Source organism: Nerophis ophidion, linkage group LG07, assembly GCF_033978795.1.
Source record: "Nerophis ophidion isolate RoL-2023_Sa linkage group LG07, RoL_Noph_v1.0, whole genome shotgun sequence".
NCBI classification, from domain to species: domain Eukaryota; kingdom Metazoa; phylum Chordata; class Actinopteri; order Syngnathiformes; family Syngnathidae; genus Nerophis; species Nerophis ophidion.
The window spans coordinates 61,147,374-61,169,342 of NC_084617.1; the positions used below are offsets into that span (position 1 = coordinate 61,147,374).

The 21,969-nt window shown below is 37.6% G+C and overlaps 1 protein-coding gene across 1 annotated transcript; it reads left to right on the forward strand.

Moving 5' to 3' along the window:
* The first annotated feature begins 1,815 nt into the window (after positions 1-1,815).
* On the forward strand, positions 1,816-21,676 carry ppp2r2aa (protein phosphatase 2, regulatory subunit B, alpha a). Its single transcript, XM_061906761.1, has 10 exons — positions 1,816-2,292; positions 6,519-6,596; positions 13,010-13,107; positions 13,191-13,356; positions 15,687-15,799; positions 15,887-16,064; positions 16,373-16,537; positions 16,651-16,820; positions 16,901-16,992; positions 18,816-21,676. Exons 1-10 carry the CDS (start codon positions 2,286-2,288, stop codon positions 19,093-19,095), a joined length of 1,347 nt encoding a protein of 448 aa, XP_061762745.1. The 5' UTR covers positions 1,816-2,285; the 3' UTR covers positions 19,096-21,676.
* Positions 21,677-21,969: the final 293 nt, after the last annotated feature.

Below are 21,969 nucleotides of genomic sequence, written 5' to 3' on the forward strand. Positions count from 1 at the left end.
TGATGACGCGTGCGTTTGACGTCACCGGTTGTAGCGGACATTATTTTCCAGCCCGATCCAAGCTACAAGTAGTCTGCTTTAATCGCATAATTAAACAGTATTCTGGACATCTGTGTTGCTTAATCTTTTGCAATTTGTTCAATTAATAATGGAGAAGTCAAAGTAGAAAGATGGAGGTGGGAAGCTTTTAGCCTTTAGCCACGGTGTTTCCTTGTTTAAAATTCCCGAAGATGAAGCTTTACTATGGATCCGAGCGGTCAAGCGAACATGGATCCCGACTACATGTCAACCGGCAGTTGTCGGTGAGAAAATTGTGGTAATAAGTCGCCTCTTACCGGAGACGTCAGCGGAGCTTCCGTCCGGCTGCAGCTGCCGTGACTTCCCTCAGAGACTCTGGCGTCAACACACCCGTGGCCACACCCCTCCGACTTCAGGTACTATTTAATATCACTAAAACACTCGCAACACAATGGCAGATAAGGGATTTTCCAGAATTATCCTAGTAAATGTGTCTAAAAACATCTGAATCGCTCTCACTGACTTCCCTTTTTTTTTCCTACTCCTTCACTCTAAATTTCCTCATCCACGAATCTTTCATCCTCGCTCAAATTAATGGGGAAATTGTTGCTTTCTTGGTCCGAATCGCCCTAGCTGCTGGTGGCTATATGACTGTAAACAATGTGAGGATGTGAGGAGCTCTACAACCAGTGACGTCATGCGCACAATCGTCTGCTACTTCCGGTACAGACAAGGCTTTTTTATTAGCGACTAAAAGTTGCGAAATTTATCGTTCGTCGATGTTCTCTACTACAGTGGTTCTCAACCTTTTTTCAGTAATGTACCCCCTGTGAATTTTTTTTTAATCCAAGTACCCCCTAATCAGATCAAATAATTTTTGGTTGAAAAAAAGAGATCGAGAAGTAAAATACAGCACTATGTCATCAGTTTCTGATTTATTAAATTGTATGACAGTGCAAAATATTGCTCATTTGTAGTGGTCTTTCTTGAACTATTGGAAAAAAATTTTGTAAAAATAACTAAAAAGTTGTTGAAAAATAAACAAGTGATTCAATTTTAAATAAAGATTTCTACTCATAGAAGTAATCATCAACTTAAAGTGCCCACTTTGGGTATAATAATAGAGATCCATCTGGATTCATAAACTTAATTCTAAACATTTCTCCACAAAAAAAATAACTCTTTAACATCAATATTTATGGAACATGTCCACAAAAAAATCTAGCTGTCAACACTGAATATTGCATTGTTGCATTTATTTTCTCAGTTTATGAACTTGTATTCATATGTTGTTGGAGTATTATTTAATAAATGTATTTATAAAGCTGAATTGTTGCTATTTTTAGAATATTAAAAAGAAAATCCAACGTACCCCTTGGCATACCTTCAAGTACCCCCAGGGGTACACGTACCCCCATTTGAGAACCACCGCTCTACTAAATCCTTTCAGCAAAAATATGGCAATATCTCGAAATGATCAAGTATGACACATAGAATGGACCTGCTATCCCCGTTTAAATAGGAAAATCTCATTTCAGTAGGCCTTTGAATGATGGCAGTATTTCATGTAAAAATGGATTAAAAGTTGTACTGCACAACTCATGTGATGATGGGGGAAACATCTGAGTATTGTTGCGTTTGATTTGATTTACATTACCAATTCACAAGGGCGGGAGTTCGCGGTGTGAAAAAAAGCATCTTAGTGTTGTTGCGTTTGATTTTATTCACCGCCCCAATACACAGGAGCGGTGTTAGGCGTTTCCGGTTTTTTTTATAAGGAAAGTAACCATCACTTTTCATTGAAAAAAAAGCAATCACACTGGTCATGTTATGTCGTGAAATAGTGCACTCATAAAGATTGATAAACTATTCGTTGTATGAAACGGATGAATTCTTCAGCGCACCCTCGCCCCTCTCTCCCGGTGCGACTCCTGCAACGCTTGTCAACGCCACCCGCCTTGCGCCATTTTGAAAGTGTAATGTGGGGAGAGGCAGAGACGAGGGAATTCTTAAAGTAGGGAACGAAGTCCAAGCACCTGTGCAGAGTACTGCCGCGAACATTTTGTCGGTGAGCAGAGGGGGGGATTTGGACCTTTTCTTTTTTTAAAGAGTTGGGCCACGGGCGTGCATGTGTTTTCTTCATTTCCACCGCACTCTCCGCTCCATTCCTCCACATCTCCTCGCCCGGAACCGAGCAGCCGAACAGGGTCAACACCAGGGCCCGAACCCGCTTCGGAGAAACCCTTTTCACCTTGAGTGCGCTCACAATGGCAGGTAAGACTTGAAACACAAAACGAAACTTTGGTCGTCGGTGGAGTGAGTCAAGAAAAAATTAAAACATTTTATGTAGTCTTGTTTTGTTTCCCCTCTAACCTAGCATATGCTAGCTAGCGTGCTATGTCAGTCCCATAGGGCCAGTGGTTCTCAAATGGGGGTACGCGTACCCCTGGGGGTACTTGAAGGTATGCCAAGGGGTACTTGAGATGTTTTTTTTAATATTCTAAAAATAGCAACAATTAAAAAATCCTTTATAAATATATTTATTCACTAATACTTCCTGCGATGAGGTGGCGACTTGTCCAGGGTGTACGCCGCCTTCCGCCCGATTGTAGCTGAGATAGGCACCAGCGACCGTAAAGGGAATAAGCGGTAGAAAATGGAGGGATGGATGGACTAATATTTCAACAAAATATTAATGTAAGTTTATAAACTGTGGGAAAAAACATACAACAATGCAATATTCAGTGTTGACAGCTAGATTTTGTGTGGACATGTTCCATAAATATTGATGTTAAAGATTTGATTTTTTGTGAAGAAATGTTTAGAATTAAGTTCATGAATCCAGATGGATCTCGATTACAATCCCCAAAGAGGGCATTTTAAAGGCCTACTGAAATTAGATTTCCTTATTTAAACAGGGATAACAGGTCATACTTGATCATGTCACGATATTGCCATATTTTTGCTGAAAGGATTTAGTAGAGAACTTCGACGATAAAGTTCGCAACTTTTGGTCGCTAATAAAAAAGCCTTGTCTTTACCGGTGTGCGCGTGACGTCACCGGTGTGAGGGCTCCTCACATCTTCACATTGTTTATAATCATAGCCACCAGCAGTAAGAGCAATTCGGACCGAGAAAGCGACGATTTCCCCATTAGTTTGAGCAAGGATGAAAGATTTATGAATGAGGAAAGTTAGAGTGAAGCACTAAAAAAAGAAAGAAAAAAAAGTAAAGGCGACGGCTCCATGAGTCAACAGTGGGAGCGATTCAGAAATTATTAGACACATTTACTAGGATAATCCTGGAAAATCCCTTATCTGCTTATTGTGTTAATAGTGTTTTAGTGAGGTTATAAAGTCATACCTGAAAGTCGGAGGGCTGCGGTGAACGCCAGTGTCTCTGAGTGAAGCCAATGGAGGAGTCAAGATCACAGCTGCCTTTTGGAAAGCTGCTCCAGGAGGTCGCATAATCTTCTCCAGTCTCCAGTAAGAGCCGACTTGATATCACCATTGGTTGACATGTGGTAGAGAAACATGTTCGCTTGACCGCTCTGTGTTAAAGCTTCACAACAAACAAAGAAACACCAGCTGTGTTTCGGTTGCTAAAGGCAGCTGCAATCCACCGCTTTCCACCAACAGCATTCTTCTGTATAGTCTCCATTATTAATTGAACAAATTGCAAAAGATTCAGCAACACGGACGTCCAAAATAATGTGTAATCATGCGATGAAAAGAGACGACTTTTAGCCGTGAGTGGTGCTGGGCTGAAATGTCCGCTCCAACCAATAACGTCATAAGCACGCGTCAACATAAGCGTCATCATTCCGCGACGTTTTCAACAGGATACCTGACCGGAAATTTAAATTTGCAATTTAGTAAACTAAACCGGCCGTATTAGCATTTGTTGCAATGTTAATATTTCATCATTGATGTATAAACTATCAGACTGCGTGGTCGGTAGTAGTGGGTTTCAATAGGGCTTTAATTCTAAACATTTCTTCACAAAAAAAGAAATCGTTAACATCAATATTCATGGAACATGTCCACAAAAAAATCTAGCTGTCAACACTGAATATTGCATTGTTGTTGTTTTTTTTCACAGTTTATAAACTTACATTCATATTTTGATGAAGTATTAGTCAATAAATATATTTATAAAGATTTTTTTAATTGTTGCTATTTTTGGAATATTTAAAAAAAAATCTCAAGTACCCCGTGGCACAGTGGTTCTCACATAGGGGTACGCGTACCTCTGGGGATACTTGAAAGTATGCCAAGGGGTACTTGAGATTTAAAAAAAAATATTCTGAAAATAGCAAAAATTCAAAAATTCTTAATAAATATATTTATTGACTAATACTTCACCAAAATATGAATGTCTGTTCATAAACTGTGGGGAAAAAAATAGAACAATGCAATATTCAGTGTTGACAGCTAGATTTTTTTGTGGACATGTTCCATAAATATTGATGTTAAAGATTTCTTTTTTTGTGAAGAAATGTTTAGAATTAAAGGCCTACTGAAACCCACTACGACCGACCATGCAGTCTGATAGTTTATACATCAATGATGAAATATTAACATTGCATCACATGCCAATACGGCCGGTTTAGTTTACTAAATTACAATTTTAAATTTCCCACGAGGTATCCTGTTGAAAACGTCGCGGAATGATGTCGCTTATGTTGACGCGTGCTTGTGATGTTATTGGTTGAGCGGACATATTAGCCCAGCACCACTCACGGCTAAAAGTCGTCTCTTGTCATCGCATAATTACACAGTATTTTGGATATCTGTGTTGCTGAATCTTTTGCAATTTGTTCAATTAATAATGGAGACTATACAGAAGAATGCTGTTGGTAGAAAGCGGTGGATTGCAGCTGCCTTTAGCAACCGAAACATTGTTTGTTTGTTGTGAAGCTTTAACACACAGTAGTCAAGCGAACATGTTTCTCTACCACATGTCAACCAATTGTGATATTAAGTCAGCTCATACCGGAGACTGGAGCGGATTATGCGACCTCCTGCAGCAGCTTTCCAAAAGGCAGCTGTGATCTTGGCTCCTCCATTGGCTTCTCTCAGAGACACTGGTGTTCACTGCAGCCCTCCGACTTTCAGGTATGACTTTATCTCACTAAAACCCTATTAACACAATAAGCAGATAAAGGATTTTCCAGAATTATCCTAGTAAATGTGTATAATAATATTTGAATCTCTCCCACTGCCGCCGCCTGCAGCCGTCGCCTTTAATTTTTTTTTTTTTTTTTTTTAAGTGTTTCACTGTAACTTTCCTCATCCACGAATCTTTCATCCTCGCTCATATAAATGGGAAATCGTCGCTTTCACGGTCCGAATTGCTCTTACTGCTGGTGGCTCACATTATAAACAATGTGAGGATGTGAGGAGCCCTCACACCGGTGACGTCATCGTCTGCTACTTCCGGTACAGGCAAGGCTTTTTTTATTAGCGACCAAAAGTTGCGAACTTTATCGTCGATGTTCTCTACTAAATCCTTTCAGCAAAAACATGGCAATATCGCGAAATGATCAAGTATGACACATAGAATGGACCTGCTATCCCCGTTTAAATAAGAAAATCTAATTTCAGTAGGCCTTTAAGTTCATGAATCCAGATGGATCTCGATTACAATCCCCAAAGAGGGCACTTTAAGTTGATGATTACTTCTATGTGTAGAAATTCTTATTTATAATTGAGTCACTTGTTAATTTTTCAACCAGTTTTTAGTTATTTTTATATCTTTTTTTCCCAAATAGTGCAAGAAAGACCACTACAAATGAGCAATATTTTGCACTGTTATACAATTTAATACATCAGAAACTGATGACATAGTGCTGTATTTTACTTTTTTATCTCTTTTTTTCAACCATAAATGCTTTGCTCTGATTAGGGGGTCTTTGAATTAAAAAAATGTTCACAGGGGGTACATCACTGAAAAAAGGTTGAGAACCACTGCCATAGGCTACCGGAGGGAGTGCTATGACACAGGTGAAAGAGTGGGGAGTTAATTTCCGTCCATCCATCCATCCATCCATTTTCTACCGCTTATTCCCTTTCGGGGTCGCTGGCGCCTATCTCAGCTACAATCGGGCGGAAGGCGGGGTACACCCTGGACGAGTCGCCACCTCATCGCAGGGCCAACACAGATAGACAGACAACATTCACACTCACATTCACACACTAGGGCCAATTTAGTGTTGCCAATCAACCTATCCCCAGGTGCATGTCTTTGGAAGTGGGAGGAAGCCGGAGTACCCGGAGGGAACCCACGCATTCACGGGGAGAACATGCAAACTCCACACAGAAAGATCCCAAGCCTGGATTTGAACCCAGGACTGCAGGAACTTCTTATTGTGAGGCAGACGCACTAACCCCTCTGCCACCGTGAAGCCCGAGTTAATTTCCGTCGTTCTCAAAATAAAGCTTGGTGTAAAGTAACTTCTGGTTGTGGTGTAATGACATGGGGGTTTATTTCTCCTGTAGGGGTCGGTGGTGAGAGCGGTGATGTGCAGTGGTGCTTCTCCCAAGTCAAAGGAGCGATAGATGACGACATCTCCGAAGGTGAGTGGAGGGGCGATCGCTCAGTACTCATGTGTAGGGCTGGGCGATATGGCCTTTTTTTTAATATCTCAATATTATTAGGCCATATCGCGATACACGATATTTATCATGATATTTTTCCTTGGCCTTGAATGAACACTCGATGCATATAATCACAGCAGTATGATGATTCTATGTGTCTACATTAATTCATTCTTTTTCAGACTGCATTAATATATGCTACTTTTAAACATTCATGCAGAAAGGGAAATCACAACTAAGTCAATTGACCAAAAGTGTATTTATTAAACAGTTACTAAGCAGTGGCACAAACGCTCATGTCATTTCCAAATCAGAAAGTGCGTCAGAGACATTTTAAGTGTCATATAAAAATGAGCTGCATAATAGGAAATTAAATACTATTCGTCCTTTGCTATGTGCAAGTTAAAACTTTACTATGCAAAGCCAAACCCATTTATCAACACCTTGAAACGCCGCCGGCTTGGCTGGGCCCGAGCTCACCTAAGATGGACTGATGCAAAGTCGAACGGTGTTATGTGGTCTGACGAGTCCACATTTCAAATTATATTTGGAAACAGAGGACGTGGTGTCCTCTAGAACAAAGAGGAAAATAACTATTCGGATTGTTATAGGCGCAAAGTTCAAAAGCCAACATGTGTGATGGTATGGGGGTGTATTAGTGCCCAAGGCATGGGTAACTTACACATCTATGAAGGCACCATTAATGCTTAAAGGTCCATACAGGTTTTGGAGCAACATATGTTGTCATCCAAGCAACGTTATCATGGACGCCCTTGCTTATTTCAGCAAGACAAGTGTTACAACAGCGTGGCTTCGTAAAAAAAGAGTACGGGTACTTTCCTGGCCCGCCTGCAGTCCAGACCTGTCTCCCATCGAAAATGTGTGGGGCATTATGAAGCGTAAAATACGACAGCAGAGACCCCGGACTGTTGAACGACTGAAGCTCTGCATAAAACAAGGATAGGAAAGAATTCCACTTTCAAAGCTTTAACAATTAGTTTCCTCAGTTTCCAAACGTTTATTGAGTGTTGTTAAAAGAAAATGTGATGTAACACAGTGGTGAACATGTCCTTTCCCAACTACTTTGGCACCTGTTGCAGCCGTGAAATTGTAAGTTAATTATTATTTGCAAAAAAAAAAAAAGTTTATGAGTTTGAACATCATATTGTCTTTGTAGTGCATTCAACTGAATATGGGTTGTAAAGGATTTGCAAATCATTGTATTCCATTTATATTTACATCTAACACAATTTCCCAACTCATATGGAAACGGGGTTTGTACATTCTTGGGTAGCAGGTTATAGTTTGCTTAGTACATAATTTTAGCTGTTTGCAAAGGCACCAAATCGTTGTATTTCAATAATTGTGATTTAATAAATAAAGTGTTTGTATGTTCTCTATATCCAACATTATGTATTATTCTAATTCAGGGGTTCTCAAATGGGGGTACGCGTTCCCTTGGGGGTACTTGAAGGCATGCCAAGGGGTGCGTGAGCTTTTTTAAAAATATTCTAAAAATAGCAACAATTTAAAAATCATTTATAAATATATTTATTGAATAATACTTCAACGAAATATGAATTTAAGTTCATAAACTGTGAAAAGAAATGCAATATTGCAATATTCCGTGTTGACAGCTAGATGTTGCATAAATATTGATGTTAAACAATTATTTTTTTGTGAAGAAATGTTTAAAATTAAGTTCATGAATCCAGATGGATTTCTATTACAATCCCCGAAGAGGGCACTTTAAGTTGATGATTACTTCTATGTGTAGAAGTCTTTATTTATAATTGAATCACTTGTTTATTTTTCAACAAGTTTTTAGTTATTTTTATTTTTCCAAATAGTTCAAGAAAGACCACTACAAATGAGCAATATTTTGCACGGTTATACAATTTAATAAATCAGAAACTGATGACATAGTGCTGTATTTTACTTCTTTATCTCTTTTTTTCAACCAAAAATGCTTTGCTCTGGTTAGGGGGTACTTGAATTAAAAAAAAGTTCACAGAGGGTACATCGCTGAAAAATGTTGAACCACTGTTCTAATTTATCTTTTTTGTAACACATTTAGTGAATGAAGCGCTCATTTGTAGTTGTTTCTACACATTTCTACACAATAACTCAGATATGGTTACACTAGTGAGCAGTTCTCGGCAAGTTTGACTTCCGAAAGATAGGTATTGATCGAACATAGTTTTAAAAGGAAATTGATCAATTCAGAACAACATTAGATTTTAGAACGGCAGACTTTACATGAAGTTTGGCACTTTATTTTGCAATATTGATTTACTTTATTATGTCTATTAAAAGGGAATAACAACATCATTTATATTGTCACTCCGCCATCCTGCTTTTTTGTCCGATTATAATTGTGATAAAAAATTCAATCATTCAAAAGATTTTAAGGTATCAGCATTGTTATCGCCAATACTACTACTTAGTACAGCATTGATACCCACATTTGTAGAAATGATGCATTATTTTACCGCATACAGTATGTCAGTCAGCTGCCAAATTAGGAGATTTTGTAATGGGTTTTGAAATGGTTTCATTATTATTTAAAGCCAAATAATAAATTGTTGCACTTGTAACACGAAAGCAAGGCAACTTGATATAGCTTTGACACACAAACGTGTGCGCCGTTGATTCACACACAGAGAAGTGTGTTTTTACATAAAGCGACTCAAAATGGCGATCACAAAAAAAAACACCTTGAGTATAATTCTTGACAGTCACTTGAAGGGGCCACACCAAAGTACTCACGCTTAACTGCATATATGAATGGTAAACAAGAGGAACATTATGTGCACAATAGAACAATGGCAGTGAATGACGACGACAAAGTCAAGTTAACAGTTGTAGGAAATTATGTCCTTAAAGCAACCGCTACTATATCATGATATATATTGTCATCGCAGGAGGCTGCAATATATCCCGTTATAGATTTCAGGCTATTTGGACCATCTCTTTGCTAAAGAATGAGTTGACGGTCTTGGGTGTTTAACTAATTGGTTAGCGCTGCTTGAGTTAACTCTGAACCAGTGGTCGCCAGGCTGGACTGCATGCTATGACTAGTGTTACACAGTAACTTGAATAGAAAATGGTATGACAGACATGATATGCAAGTTCAGTTTAAAAGACCATATTCCTCTGTCATTTTTGTTGTCACTGTTGGCTATAGATTAATTGTTTACAATTAGCCTTACCTAAAACTAGAGATGTCAGATTTTATCGGACGGCTGATAAATGCTTTAAAATGTAATATCGGAAATTACCGGTATCTGTTTCAAAATGATCAATATCGGTTTCAAAAAGTAAAATTTATGACTTTTTAGAACGCCGCTGTGCACACGGATGTAAGGGGAAGTACAGAGCGGCAATAAACCTTAAAGGCACTGCCTTTGTATGCCGGCCCAGTCACATAATATCTACGGCTTTTCACACATACAAGTGAATGCAATGCATACTTGGTCAACAGCCATACAGGTCACACTGACGGTGGCCGTATTAACAACTTTAGTGAATTATATTTTAGTGAATTATATGTAACACTGTTACAAATATGCGCCACACTTTGAACCCACACCAACAAGAATGACAAACACATTTCGGGAGAACATCTGCACCGTAACACAACATAAACACAACAGAACAAATACCCAGAACCCCTAAGACTTGCGGGACTCTACAATATATAGTCCCCTCCCCACCTCAACTTCCTCATGCTCTCTCAGGGAGAGCATGTCCCAAATTTCAAGCTGCTGTTTTGAGGCATGTTAAAAAAAATAATGCACTTTGTGACTTCAATAATTAATATGGCAGTGCCATTTTGGCATTTTTTTTCCATAACTTGAGTGGATTTATATTGGAAAACCTTGTTACATTGTTTAATATATCCAGCAGGGCATCACAACAAAATTAGGCATAATAATGTGTTAATTCCCTGACTGTGTATATCAGTGTTGGTTGATATCGGTATCGGTAATTAAGACTTGGACAATATTGGATATCGGCAAAAAAAACCTTATCGGACAACATCTCTACCTAAAACCATACTTTTTTATTATGATCAATCAATGGTGCAGCTAAAAGTCACTAATATTATCTAATTTGCATGTCGTCTTGCTGTTTTAATATGTTTATTGTGATTTGCCTGCCTACTGTTGAGTCACAGAGCCGTCGCTTGTGATTCTCTTGTGACTTTTTTTGTCTGCCACTTGTTTTCCCCAGAATTAAAGACTTCCAGCTGTGTGAAATAATGTTATTTCCAGATGAGAGAAAGCAGTAAAGGTCATTGTGGCTGCATCCTGTTCTGTAGTCAACTTCCATACAGTGTCGTATTTAGGGTTGTCACAATGTTACAGTAGGCAAGGTTGTATTTTTGCCTCATTCCTGTGAGAAGTCTGTGTGTGTATTAAGTATTGGGACTTATTGCAGCGTGTTTAAACAACCACCAGGTAGCATATGTGAGCTGATAATACTGTATCTTTTTCTATATCAGACGTTTAGGACATAAGTGGATTCTCAACACCTTCTTTACTCACCTTAAAGTGAAGGATGAGGCAAAAATGCAACCTTACATACTGTAGAATTTTAAAAGTCGATTCTGATAGCTGTAAATCGCTACCATTTTTGATACTTTTCAAAGACCACGATCAAACAAAGACCGGTGTACTTTTAAACTAACTACTCAATTAAAAATGTTTTAACTGTCAGTTATCAATAATCACAGCTTCAACAACTTTTTGCACTGAATTTAAATTACAGTATCAACTGTAGGTATAGCCATGCAGATGAAACTAAAAATAATTGAGAATCGTGGACAAGTTGATTAATGTCAGCAATTCAACTTAAAATGTGAAACTAAACCGTGATATAAACTCATTACATGCAAAACTAAATATGTCAATCCTTTATTTGTTATAATTTTTTTAATGATGGCTGAAAGTTTTTTTAAACAAAACATTTTTCAGAGATTTTAAGTTCGAGGTTTTCATACGCTGTAAGCCATAGTCATCAAAATGATATCAAAAGAAGGTTTGAAATGTCTTAAGTTGCAATTTATGAGCCAATGTCATATACTAGCTTTAATTCTAAATGTTGGATTCAACACACCTTTGCATGTTGTTCTATTTTTTTGAGTTTCACCTGTATGTTTATAGCCTCCCAGGACATCAAAACAAACAATACTAGGCTCATGAATATGCTCATAAAAACAGTAGTTAACTATTTTGCTTTCTAAAAACAATCGCAGTGTAGAACCTATAAGTACATAAAATAAACAATATTGTTCTTAAACAAATTTCAATAAAACGGTAGTGTGATTGCATGTAATTTGTAATGAAATGGGCCAATAAAAAGGCTAAAATGTAATTTGAAAGACAAATATGATGGCGGCCCACCACAAATGAATGAATGGGAAACACTGGGTTCTTGAATCTAAATAATGCTTAAGTACATTTGCACACTAACTTTCAGCCCTCTTTTGTGTTGATGTACTTTTACAAGTATTTACTGCAATAGTTAATCTTAGATCTACAGTTGCTCTTAACATTTTTCAGCCTCTTGTACATTACATTTATTTTTAAATTGCAAAAATGGTCTGTTAAAATAGTGACCCTTTTGTATTTTTTTTTGTGGATTTATTGCAACCTACTGCAAATTTACAAACTTTGCATAAAAAACACGGTAATGACTGTTAAATTAATTTAAGTACAGGTTTATCACAACAGTCACATTCGCATATAACAGAAAATCTCATTAAGAATTTACTGTATCTACGATTTGATCATCTGATGAACAAGCCACATCATCTGAGGTTATTTTTACTTTTGAATAGAGTACTATTTAAAAGATTTTCAAGAATACCTCATTTTCACTAGGCAACCTAGGTACCTTTTGCACCCTTTTGGTTTTGGGACATAATCGCTATTATTTTCAGTACTTTCTCTTCAATCTATTATAAAACAGAAGTTTCACTAAACAACTATAGTATAGTACTGCATAACTATATAGTCTGGTCTTCTGTGTTAGTTTGAGCTTGTACTGAGGATACTACTTACTTACAATCGTGCCAGGCAGTAAACAGGGATTCATTGTTTTAATGTAGGATTTAATGTGAATGCTGTTCAAGGTGCCAATTGTTAGTTTTCCCTGCTTAATGTTCCCGGACTCTAGCACTTGGGCCATGTAGTTTGTGTACATACAGTTTTGCGTCACTGGTCTGTTGTGGTTTCACCATGCTTGACTGTTTTCACGGCTCATTGACTGACAAAAAAAACAGGTGTAACTGAACTTTGACATTATGGTTGAATGTTACTTTGGACATAGGATGCATTTAAAGCCATATTTTAATGAAAATCCTAATGACACTACCTCATTGGCAGCGGATATCATATCAACTGTTGAGTTCAACCACTCTGGGGAGCTGCTAGCAACTGGAGACAAAGGAGGTCGTGTTGTCATCTTTCAACAGGAGCCAGAGGTACGTTTGGTCCATAAAGACGCATCATTATTTCAGTGCCAGTTTGATGGACCTGACATGGTCTTTGTTCTTGGGTTATTTAGAGTAAGAACCAGCCGCAATGCCGTGGAGAATACAATGTTTACAGCACCTTTCAAAGCCATGAGCCTGAGTTTGACTACCTGAAGAGCCTGGAGATTGAGGAGAAGATCAACAAGATTCGATGGTTGCCCCAAAATAATGCTGCTAATTTCCTTTTATCCACAAACGGTAAACTCACTTGTGTTTGATCCTGTGGTAATATTGTGGTCTAGGGTTGTGTGGTGTAGACCAGGGGTTCTTAAACTTATTGACATCAGGGCACAACTTTTTCATGACAGAGGGGCCCAAGGTCCCCTCAAGTATTAACACTGAATTAGTAGCTTTACTCTGTTACCTACTTATTGTTTACAACCTTGTCAAATGATATTAGTTAATGACATAGATTATTTATTTAAAGCTGACAAGTAACAACCAAATATACCGCATGAGAGGGGACTCATAAATAACTGACAAAAAAGAAATGTACATTCAATTATCCATCCATCCATTTTCTGCCGCTTGTCCCTTTTGGGGTCGCGGAGGGTGCTGGAGCCTATCTCAGCTGCATTTGGGCGGAAGGCGGCGTACACCCTGGACAAGTCGCCACCATCGCAACACAGATAGACAACATTCACACTCACATTCACACACTAGGGCCAATTTAGTGTTGCCAATCAACCTATCCCCAGGTGTATGTCTTTGGAGGTAGTGGTGTATTAAAATAAATGGAGGTGGTGTTGTACTAAAATAAATAAACAAAATTAAGAATGAATGGTTCTCAACTAAACTGTCACTAAAATTAAAGGTACAGTTTGCAATTTGCTTACAGTTCTGTACTGTAAAGTTCATAAAGGAAGTCTAAGTGACATTTTTCAAAGCAAAATATTTAACAAGAACACCACCTCCTAGCTTATGTTGTTAAGTTAAAGTTAAAGTACCAATGATTGTCACACACACACACACTAGGTGTGGCCAAATTGGTCCTCTGCATTTGACCCATCGCCTTGTTCACTCCCTGGGAGGTAAAGGGAGCAGTGGGGAGCAGTGGGGAGCAGCGGGGAGCAGCGGTGCCGTGCCCGGGAATCATTTGTGGTGATTTAACCCCCCATTCCAACCCTTGATGCTGAGTGCCAAGCAGGGAGGTATTGGGTCCCATTTTTATAGTCTTTGGTATGACTCGGCCGGGGTTTGAACTCCCAACCTACCGATCTCAGGGCGGACCATCTAACCACTAGGCCACTGAGTAGGTTTGCCATTAGTGGTTTAACAGAACATTTGTTTGACATTTGTCTATATTTTTGACAATTACAAAGTTTATGTAATTAACAACGGCCCAAATAAAAAGATTTGTGTTTACTCCGGTCACTCAGCTGTTCACGTCAACACGTGAGCACGCGGAGCATGTGCACAGATACAGAAGCAGTCCAAGAGAAGCAACCAACAATTTGCAGTCATGTTGTTGTTCTGATTGAATAGACATTCAATGACCTGTAACGCTAGATATCCAAATTGCTATTATTTGCTAACAACAACTAGAGCTAATGCACGTGCATATGTTACATACGTAATTACATCATTACGTACTAGAAGCCATAAGAGGGCGGGATATAGTGTGTGAAATACTTTGAAAAGTTTTCACCTTTTAGGCATCTGTGTAAATGTTGCAAACGGCCCAGTTAAAGTGCAAATGAAAATATTACTTCATGACTTAAGTCATCATTTTTGCCCGAGCTCCAGACTTCTTTTGTTTGATATTGTCATTACTGGCACAAGTGGTGGAATAAAGTATTACAATGGAGTGCCGCTGCGGCCCATACGGCTTACAGCTGAGAAACTTTTTTTTTTTTGGAGTGCTCTATGTAGCCCAATGCATCAGAATTCAACTTTAGCTGCAGTACTTGTGCAGAGTTTTAGCACACTGGTTTATAATAAGATAATGATAATAAAATGAGAACAGTAGTGTGAATCTTTGGGCCCCTAATGATTTGATTCAGAATCGATTTTCGATTCAACGCAAGTCTCGAATCAAACCGATTCTCGCTATTTTTTATTTGGTATAATAATTATAACAAAACATTTTCAAAATAGGCCACAGGTTAGAAAACTCCCTCTAGTTGCATGGAGATTGCCTAAAAAATTATTTTTGAAAATTTGATAAGCGATTCTTATAAAGAAAGTAATACAATTTATACAACCCCAAAAAAATGTTTTGCCGATTTTTGAAAATTATGATGGGTGGATAGATTAATCAATTTAGAATCGGGATCAATAGGAGTTGCGATTCTGCTTTGAATCTTTTTTTTTATGCACCCTCAATAGTAGGTGACCATAATAAATGCCTGACCTCAATGACGAATTTGAACATTACCACCAGTAATATTGGTCATTCATGTATTTTTTGGGTGAGCCATCTACATACACTGGCTTGGGAAAACCTTTGTCTGCATTGATAATCCATAGATTTGTCCTAATAGTTTAATTTGTGTCATTTGTTTTTCCTTTTAAACTCTTCTTCGTAGATAAAACCATCAAGCTGTGGAAAATTAGCGAGCGAGACAAGAGACCTGAAGGTTACAATTTGAAGGAAGATGACGGTCGATACAGAGATCCAAACACAGTTACATCACTGCGGGTGGGGCATTCTGTTTGTCACATTTGTTCTTCAGCTTCTAAAAAGAAAAGATTCCATTGAGCTAATGTAACTGGGCCTGTACCTTAGGTGCCGGTACTCATGCCCATGGACCTGATGGTAGAGGCCAGCCCCCGTAGAGTGTTTGCCAACGCTCATACTTACCACATCAACTCCATCTCGGTCAACAGTGACTGTGAAACCTACCTGTCCGCAGATGACCTTCGCATCAACTTGTGGCACTTGGAAATCAATGATCGCAGCTTTAGTATCCTTTCTCTTCTACCTTCTTGCAGACATCATGAGTTGTGGAAACTGATGACCTTTTGCATGCCAATAATTGATCACATCCGTTCCACTGTGGGAGAGGGCGGAGGTTGGAGCGACTGTAAAGAGGGAAATGTCTAAAAATATGTGAATTTATGACTCATTTCATTTAATTTATTCTGAATTTCCACCATATGTTCCCTATCTTCATGAATTGATGACAGAGTGAACAAAGAACATTCCCATTCAGTTTCCTGCTTTAATTTGATGTTGTACTCTTGCTATTGGACCTGAACTGGCTCTCCCCAGATATTGTTGACATTAAGCCAGCTAACATGGAAGAATTGACTGAGGTGATCACAGCAGCAGAGTTTCATCCGAACCAGTGCAACACGTTTGTGTACAGTAGCAGTAAAAGAACCATACGACTGTGTGACATGAGGGCATCAGCACTGTGTGACAACTATGCCAAATGTAAGGAGAGATTGTTGAAGGTCTAAATTTAAATTCTAAATTGTCTTAAGTGTTTTCTATGTTTGGTGTCATACTTTGTACCAGAATTAAATTACATTGTTTTTCTTTCAAAGTATTTGAAGAGCCAGAGGATCCAAACAATCGTTCCTTTTTCTCCGAAATCACTTCATCCATCTCCGATGTGAAGTTCAGCCACAGCGGACGATACATGATGACCCGCGACTACTTGTCTGTCAAAATCTGGGACCTCAATATGGAGACTCGTCCAGTTGAGACTTACCAGGTCTGGTAACACTTGCAAAGCTCGAATGTTTACATACCGTATCTTGCACGTGTGCAGTGGTCATTGTTGTCTTCAAACAGGTGCATGAATATCTCAGGAGCAAGCTGTGTTCACTCTATGAGAACGATTGCATCTTCGACAAATTTGAGTGCTGTTGGAATGGAAATGACAGGTGAGGATAATATTTCTCTTCTCAAGAGTGTTGTTTTTTTCCCCTTCCTGAATTTTGTTTGGTTCCCAGACATTAGCAGCCATAAATTATGCAACTGCTTTAGTTAGACATAGTTATGTCTTCTTCCCCACCACTGAGACTAGGTTTAATACTGCAGGCATGCCTGCCACTGCCCTCTACAGCCCATATTGGGTAGTTACATTTCACTACACAATATTACATTGCTATGATATATTCTTTTATAACCTGATAGTTTGCAATTGCACAATGCTTAACAGGTTGAATATTAAGTTTTATTAATAAATAGGTAAAGAAGGTTAAAACATTGTCATGCAGACATATGAATGCCATTTACTGCTTTCCACCTCTGGTCAAAACATACACTTTGATTAATCATTATTAAATTATGGTAACGTGAAAATAATGTTTATTAATCACATGCATTAATGCAAATATATATATATTTATGTATATATATATATGTATATTTATATATGTATATATATATGTACTTTATGTGAATATGTGTTTATATGTATGTTTACATATGTATGTATTTGTACATATATATGTGTATATATAAGGGGTGTGGGAAAAAATAGATACGAATACATTGTGCGATTCAGAATCGATTCTGATTTTTTTTTTTTAAATCGATGTATTTTTTTAATTTATTTTTTTTTTTAAATCAATCCAACAAAACAATACACAACAATACCATAACAATGCAATCCAATTCCAAAACCAAACCTGACCTAGCAACACTCAGAACTGCAATAAACAGAGCAATTGAGAGGAGACACAAACACGACACAGAACAAACCAAAAGTAGTGAAACAAAAATGAATATTATCAACAACAGTATCAATATTAGTTATAATTTCATCATAGCAGTGATTAAAAATCCCTCATTGACATTATCATTAGACATTTATAAAAATAAAAATACAATAGTGTCACAGTGGCTTACACTTGCATCGCATCTCATAAGCTTGACATCACACTGTCCAATGTTTTCACACAGATAAAATAAGTCATATTTGTGGTTTGACAATAGTCAAAACAAATTCACATTATTGCAATCAGTTGATAAAACATTGTCTTTTACAATTATAAAAGCTTTTTTTTTTTTAAATACTACTCTGCTTGCATGTCAGCAGACTGGGGTTGATCTTGCTGAAATCCTATGTGTTGAATGAATACAGAATCGTTTTGAATCGGAAAAATATAGTTTTTGAATCGAGAATCACGTTGAATCGAAAAAATTGATATATTATCAAATCGTGACCCCAAGACTCGATATTGAATCGAATCGTGGGACACCCAAAGATTCGCAGCCCTAATATACACGTATTAAAAATTTCTAATCACAGTTATTGTGACCAAAATTATCACGGTTATTATGTATAAAATAAATTAAAATAATGTAAAAATTGTGCAAGATACCACCTTATGGACATAAGAGATTCAAAAATAAAAAACAATGTTAGAATTTGGAAAGATGGCACCTGATGGTCATAAGACCTTAACTGCACTTTTTGTCCATATAGCTAAAAATAGTGTTCATGAATGAGATATAGGCTTATACATAGGGATGCCAATTATGGCCACAATAATAATTAAGATTGTTTTTAGCAGTATTGAAATCATGACTACTGATTGTTGGGTGAAGCAGTGTAGGGGTGAGGTGTGAACGTAATGTCATGTAATTTGTAAAGTCTAATAAAAAGGCTGTAGATAAATGTTATCCATATTTTTTTTTTATTTTTTTTTTTTATATCTGTCTCACTATGACTTTCCACTCTTTGTGTGTGTGCTTGCAGCGTTGTCATGACGGGATCCTACAACAACTTCTTCAGGATGTTTGACCGAGGCTACAGGCAGGATGTGACTCTGGAGGCGTCCCGGGAGAACTGCAAACCTCAATCCGTCCTTAAAACTTGCAAAGTAAGCTCGGGTGGGAAGCGCAAAAAGGATGAGATCAGTGTAGATAGTCTGGACTTTAACAAGAAGATCCTCCACACTGCCTGGCATCCCATGGACAATATCATTGCTGTTGCCACCACCAATAATCTCTACATATTCCAGGACAAACTAGACTAGCAGTTCATGAAACATTTAAAAAAAACAAAATTTGTCTAATTGGTCAGTTCCTTCTAAGACTTTGAGCAGATTTTTCATGTTTAATACAAATAAAGAACCTACTGACTTTGTAGGTCTGGTTGCAGACTTTGGGATTCAGAGGCTTAAGTTTCTCTCTGATTGACACTCTTATTCATCCAGCTACTCCACTACACCCCAGACCAAAGGGAAAATGTGTTCTAAAACACATATTTTTGTATGTTTTCTTTGGTGCCATTGTGGCATTTTTTCTTTGTTGTAGCTACTGATTTGTTTATGCATTTTTGTAGCTATATTGCTGTGTTAGTTTTAACAGGAAATATTTTAAAATTTTTAAGACATCTTGTTTGCACTGGCATGAAGCACTGCTAATCTAAGTAGTTACCCCTCCTTATTTGCCCCCAAGTGTTTGTCAAGCTGCCAAATTCGCACACCACACCTCACCATAATGAATCTTTATGTGCTTAAAGGGCCATTTGAGGATTTAACTGTTAAGCTTATTCTCCAAATGTGTTCTGTAAACATTACTGCCAACCCTTTTTATGCTGCATACCAATATATATACTTGCTTAAATCATTACCCTGTAGGTTGCCAGAGGTTTACATAGATTTCTATCCGTAAGGAAGCTGCAGACAAAACAACTTCTTACATGTTAAAATGACAGTTAGTTGGTCATGCATTTGTATGCAGAAAATACATGTTTTTCTTTTAACTTATTCCATTGGGTTGTTTGTTTCATGAATCAAAAAGTGCATGTTTTATGTGAACCATTTCCTGCTCAGCTGCTTGCCAAAATTAGACATTCAACAGTGCATATAAAAATGTATCAAAAAAAAAAAGTTGATAGTATGAATGCGAATTATTCAATTGATGAGGAATGATTTAAAAAGAGCTTTTTGGCTTTGATTAAATAGCATTTACATGTGCAGCAGGGTTATTGTGGAGTCATGCCAAAGTAACCAATAAAATACTCCTGTAAATTTTAATCCCTTAAATTTGTGCCCTGCTCAGACATCAGTGGACCACCATGACTACTCAGGAAAAAAATGATGGTATTTTGGACGTGGAAAGGCATAATGTGGCCTAAATCTGTTGTGTTGTGATGTCAAAAGTTGTGCGTCGCCACCGCCAACTTCCCCATTAAAAAAAACTGTTGCAGACTGATAGCTTTACCCTTTAGATTTAGTTTTGTTTTATTTTAAATATGTCTTGTACTGTATCTCTAAAAGAGATCAATATTGACTGGCAGATTTATTTTTGTATCAATTATGGCAATAGTTAGTCTGATTACTGTGCATGTCATTTCTGATGTGGGATGTCCAAAGAATATTTTTAACAGTTAGCTGACTGTGACTTCCTTCTTCTTTTTTCTGCCTGTGAAAGCTTAGCCAATTCTTGCCTGAATGGGAAAAGGCATTTTTACTCCCTTTTGTAATCTGACACTTATTTTGTGAGATGGTTTTAATTTTTACAAATGATATGAAGGGAGACTTTGTGAAGCACAAGGCACTTAACAGAGGATGTTGTAAGCTCGTGGAGAAACCACTTGCAGTCTCCTCTGGTTCCTCCGTCAAAAGTTGCCAGTCTTCTGGAGTAAACGGGTAGACTACACGCTCCCCTCCTTTTCTTTATATGTTACTGCTTTGGTGACCGATTCCTAGACATCCTGTTTTTAAGGATACTTTCACAATGACTGTAAATCCTACTGAATGATGTGGTGATGATACTCTTAAGTAATGGGTCATGTTCGGCCTCCAATCCGGAAAAACCATTAATGCTCTCAAAGTTTGACCTTGTTTCCCACAGCACCTAGTTGCAACCATATCTGACCTTTTGCTGATTTGTATAAAGAGCAAAGGTGACTTAATGCCAGTTCTCCAGCTTGGTCTCAGCCACATTTCTAACAGACAATAAATGTCCCAAAAAAAATCACATTTTTGAGGAGAAAGTTCACTGTCACTTCTAACCGACAAAATATGTTAGTTCTTTGTTAGGAAACATTTACGGTCATTTCTCCGGGTCTGGTGAGGAGAGTTTGTTTTCGCTTTTTGCTGGTGCACTGGATATATTGTAACCTAAACTTTCAAAATATACCCATTTGCCTTTTTTTGGGGGGGAATTAGAACTTACATGTGCATTTCTTAAACTTTCTAATGTGCTAGACAGGAGATTCTCAGGGGAATGAACTGCTGCTGTGTTTTCTTCAAGAAAGCAGCCGGTTATACTACATTCAAAATTGCCTTAATTGAAAGCCTACATAATTTAATTTTGCGTTATTTTTATGACTGTTTTCTCCGCCTGTGCTTAACTACAAGACTGAAATCAGTAACATGATCAGTGGAGTTTTTATTCTTACAGTAGCATCTTAAGCTGTATCTCACATTGGTTAAAATGCACTTTTGTTTTTTTTATTTTATTTGTATGTTTTTGTGTTTTTTTCTTCAAAGGGGTTTCTTGAATAAAGATGGCCGGAAAGTTGGTAGTCTGGGGCCAGGGGATTTACAGTAATGTATTTGTCATTTAACTTAAGTTTAGTTGTAAATAAAGATTTCCAAAACTTGATTTCGAATTCATATACTTTTCTAGTATAGATCAGTGGTCCCCAAACTACGGCCCACACTACGGCCCACAGGCCGGATTGTGGACGCTGGCAGGCTGTAGTTAAAAAATATACAAACACCATTTCCATATGAGTTGGGAAATTGTGTTAAATGTAAATATAAACGAATACAATGATTTGCAAATCCTTTTGAACCCATATTCAATTGAATGCACTACAAAGACAAGATATTTGATGTTCAAACTCATAAACTTTTTTTTTTTGCAAATAATTAATTTTGAATTTCATGGCTGCA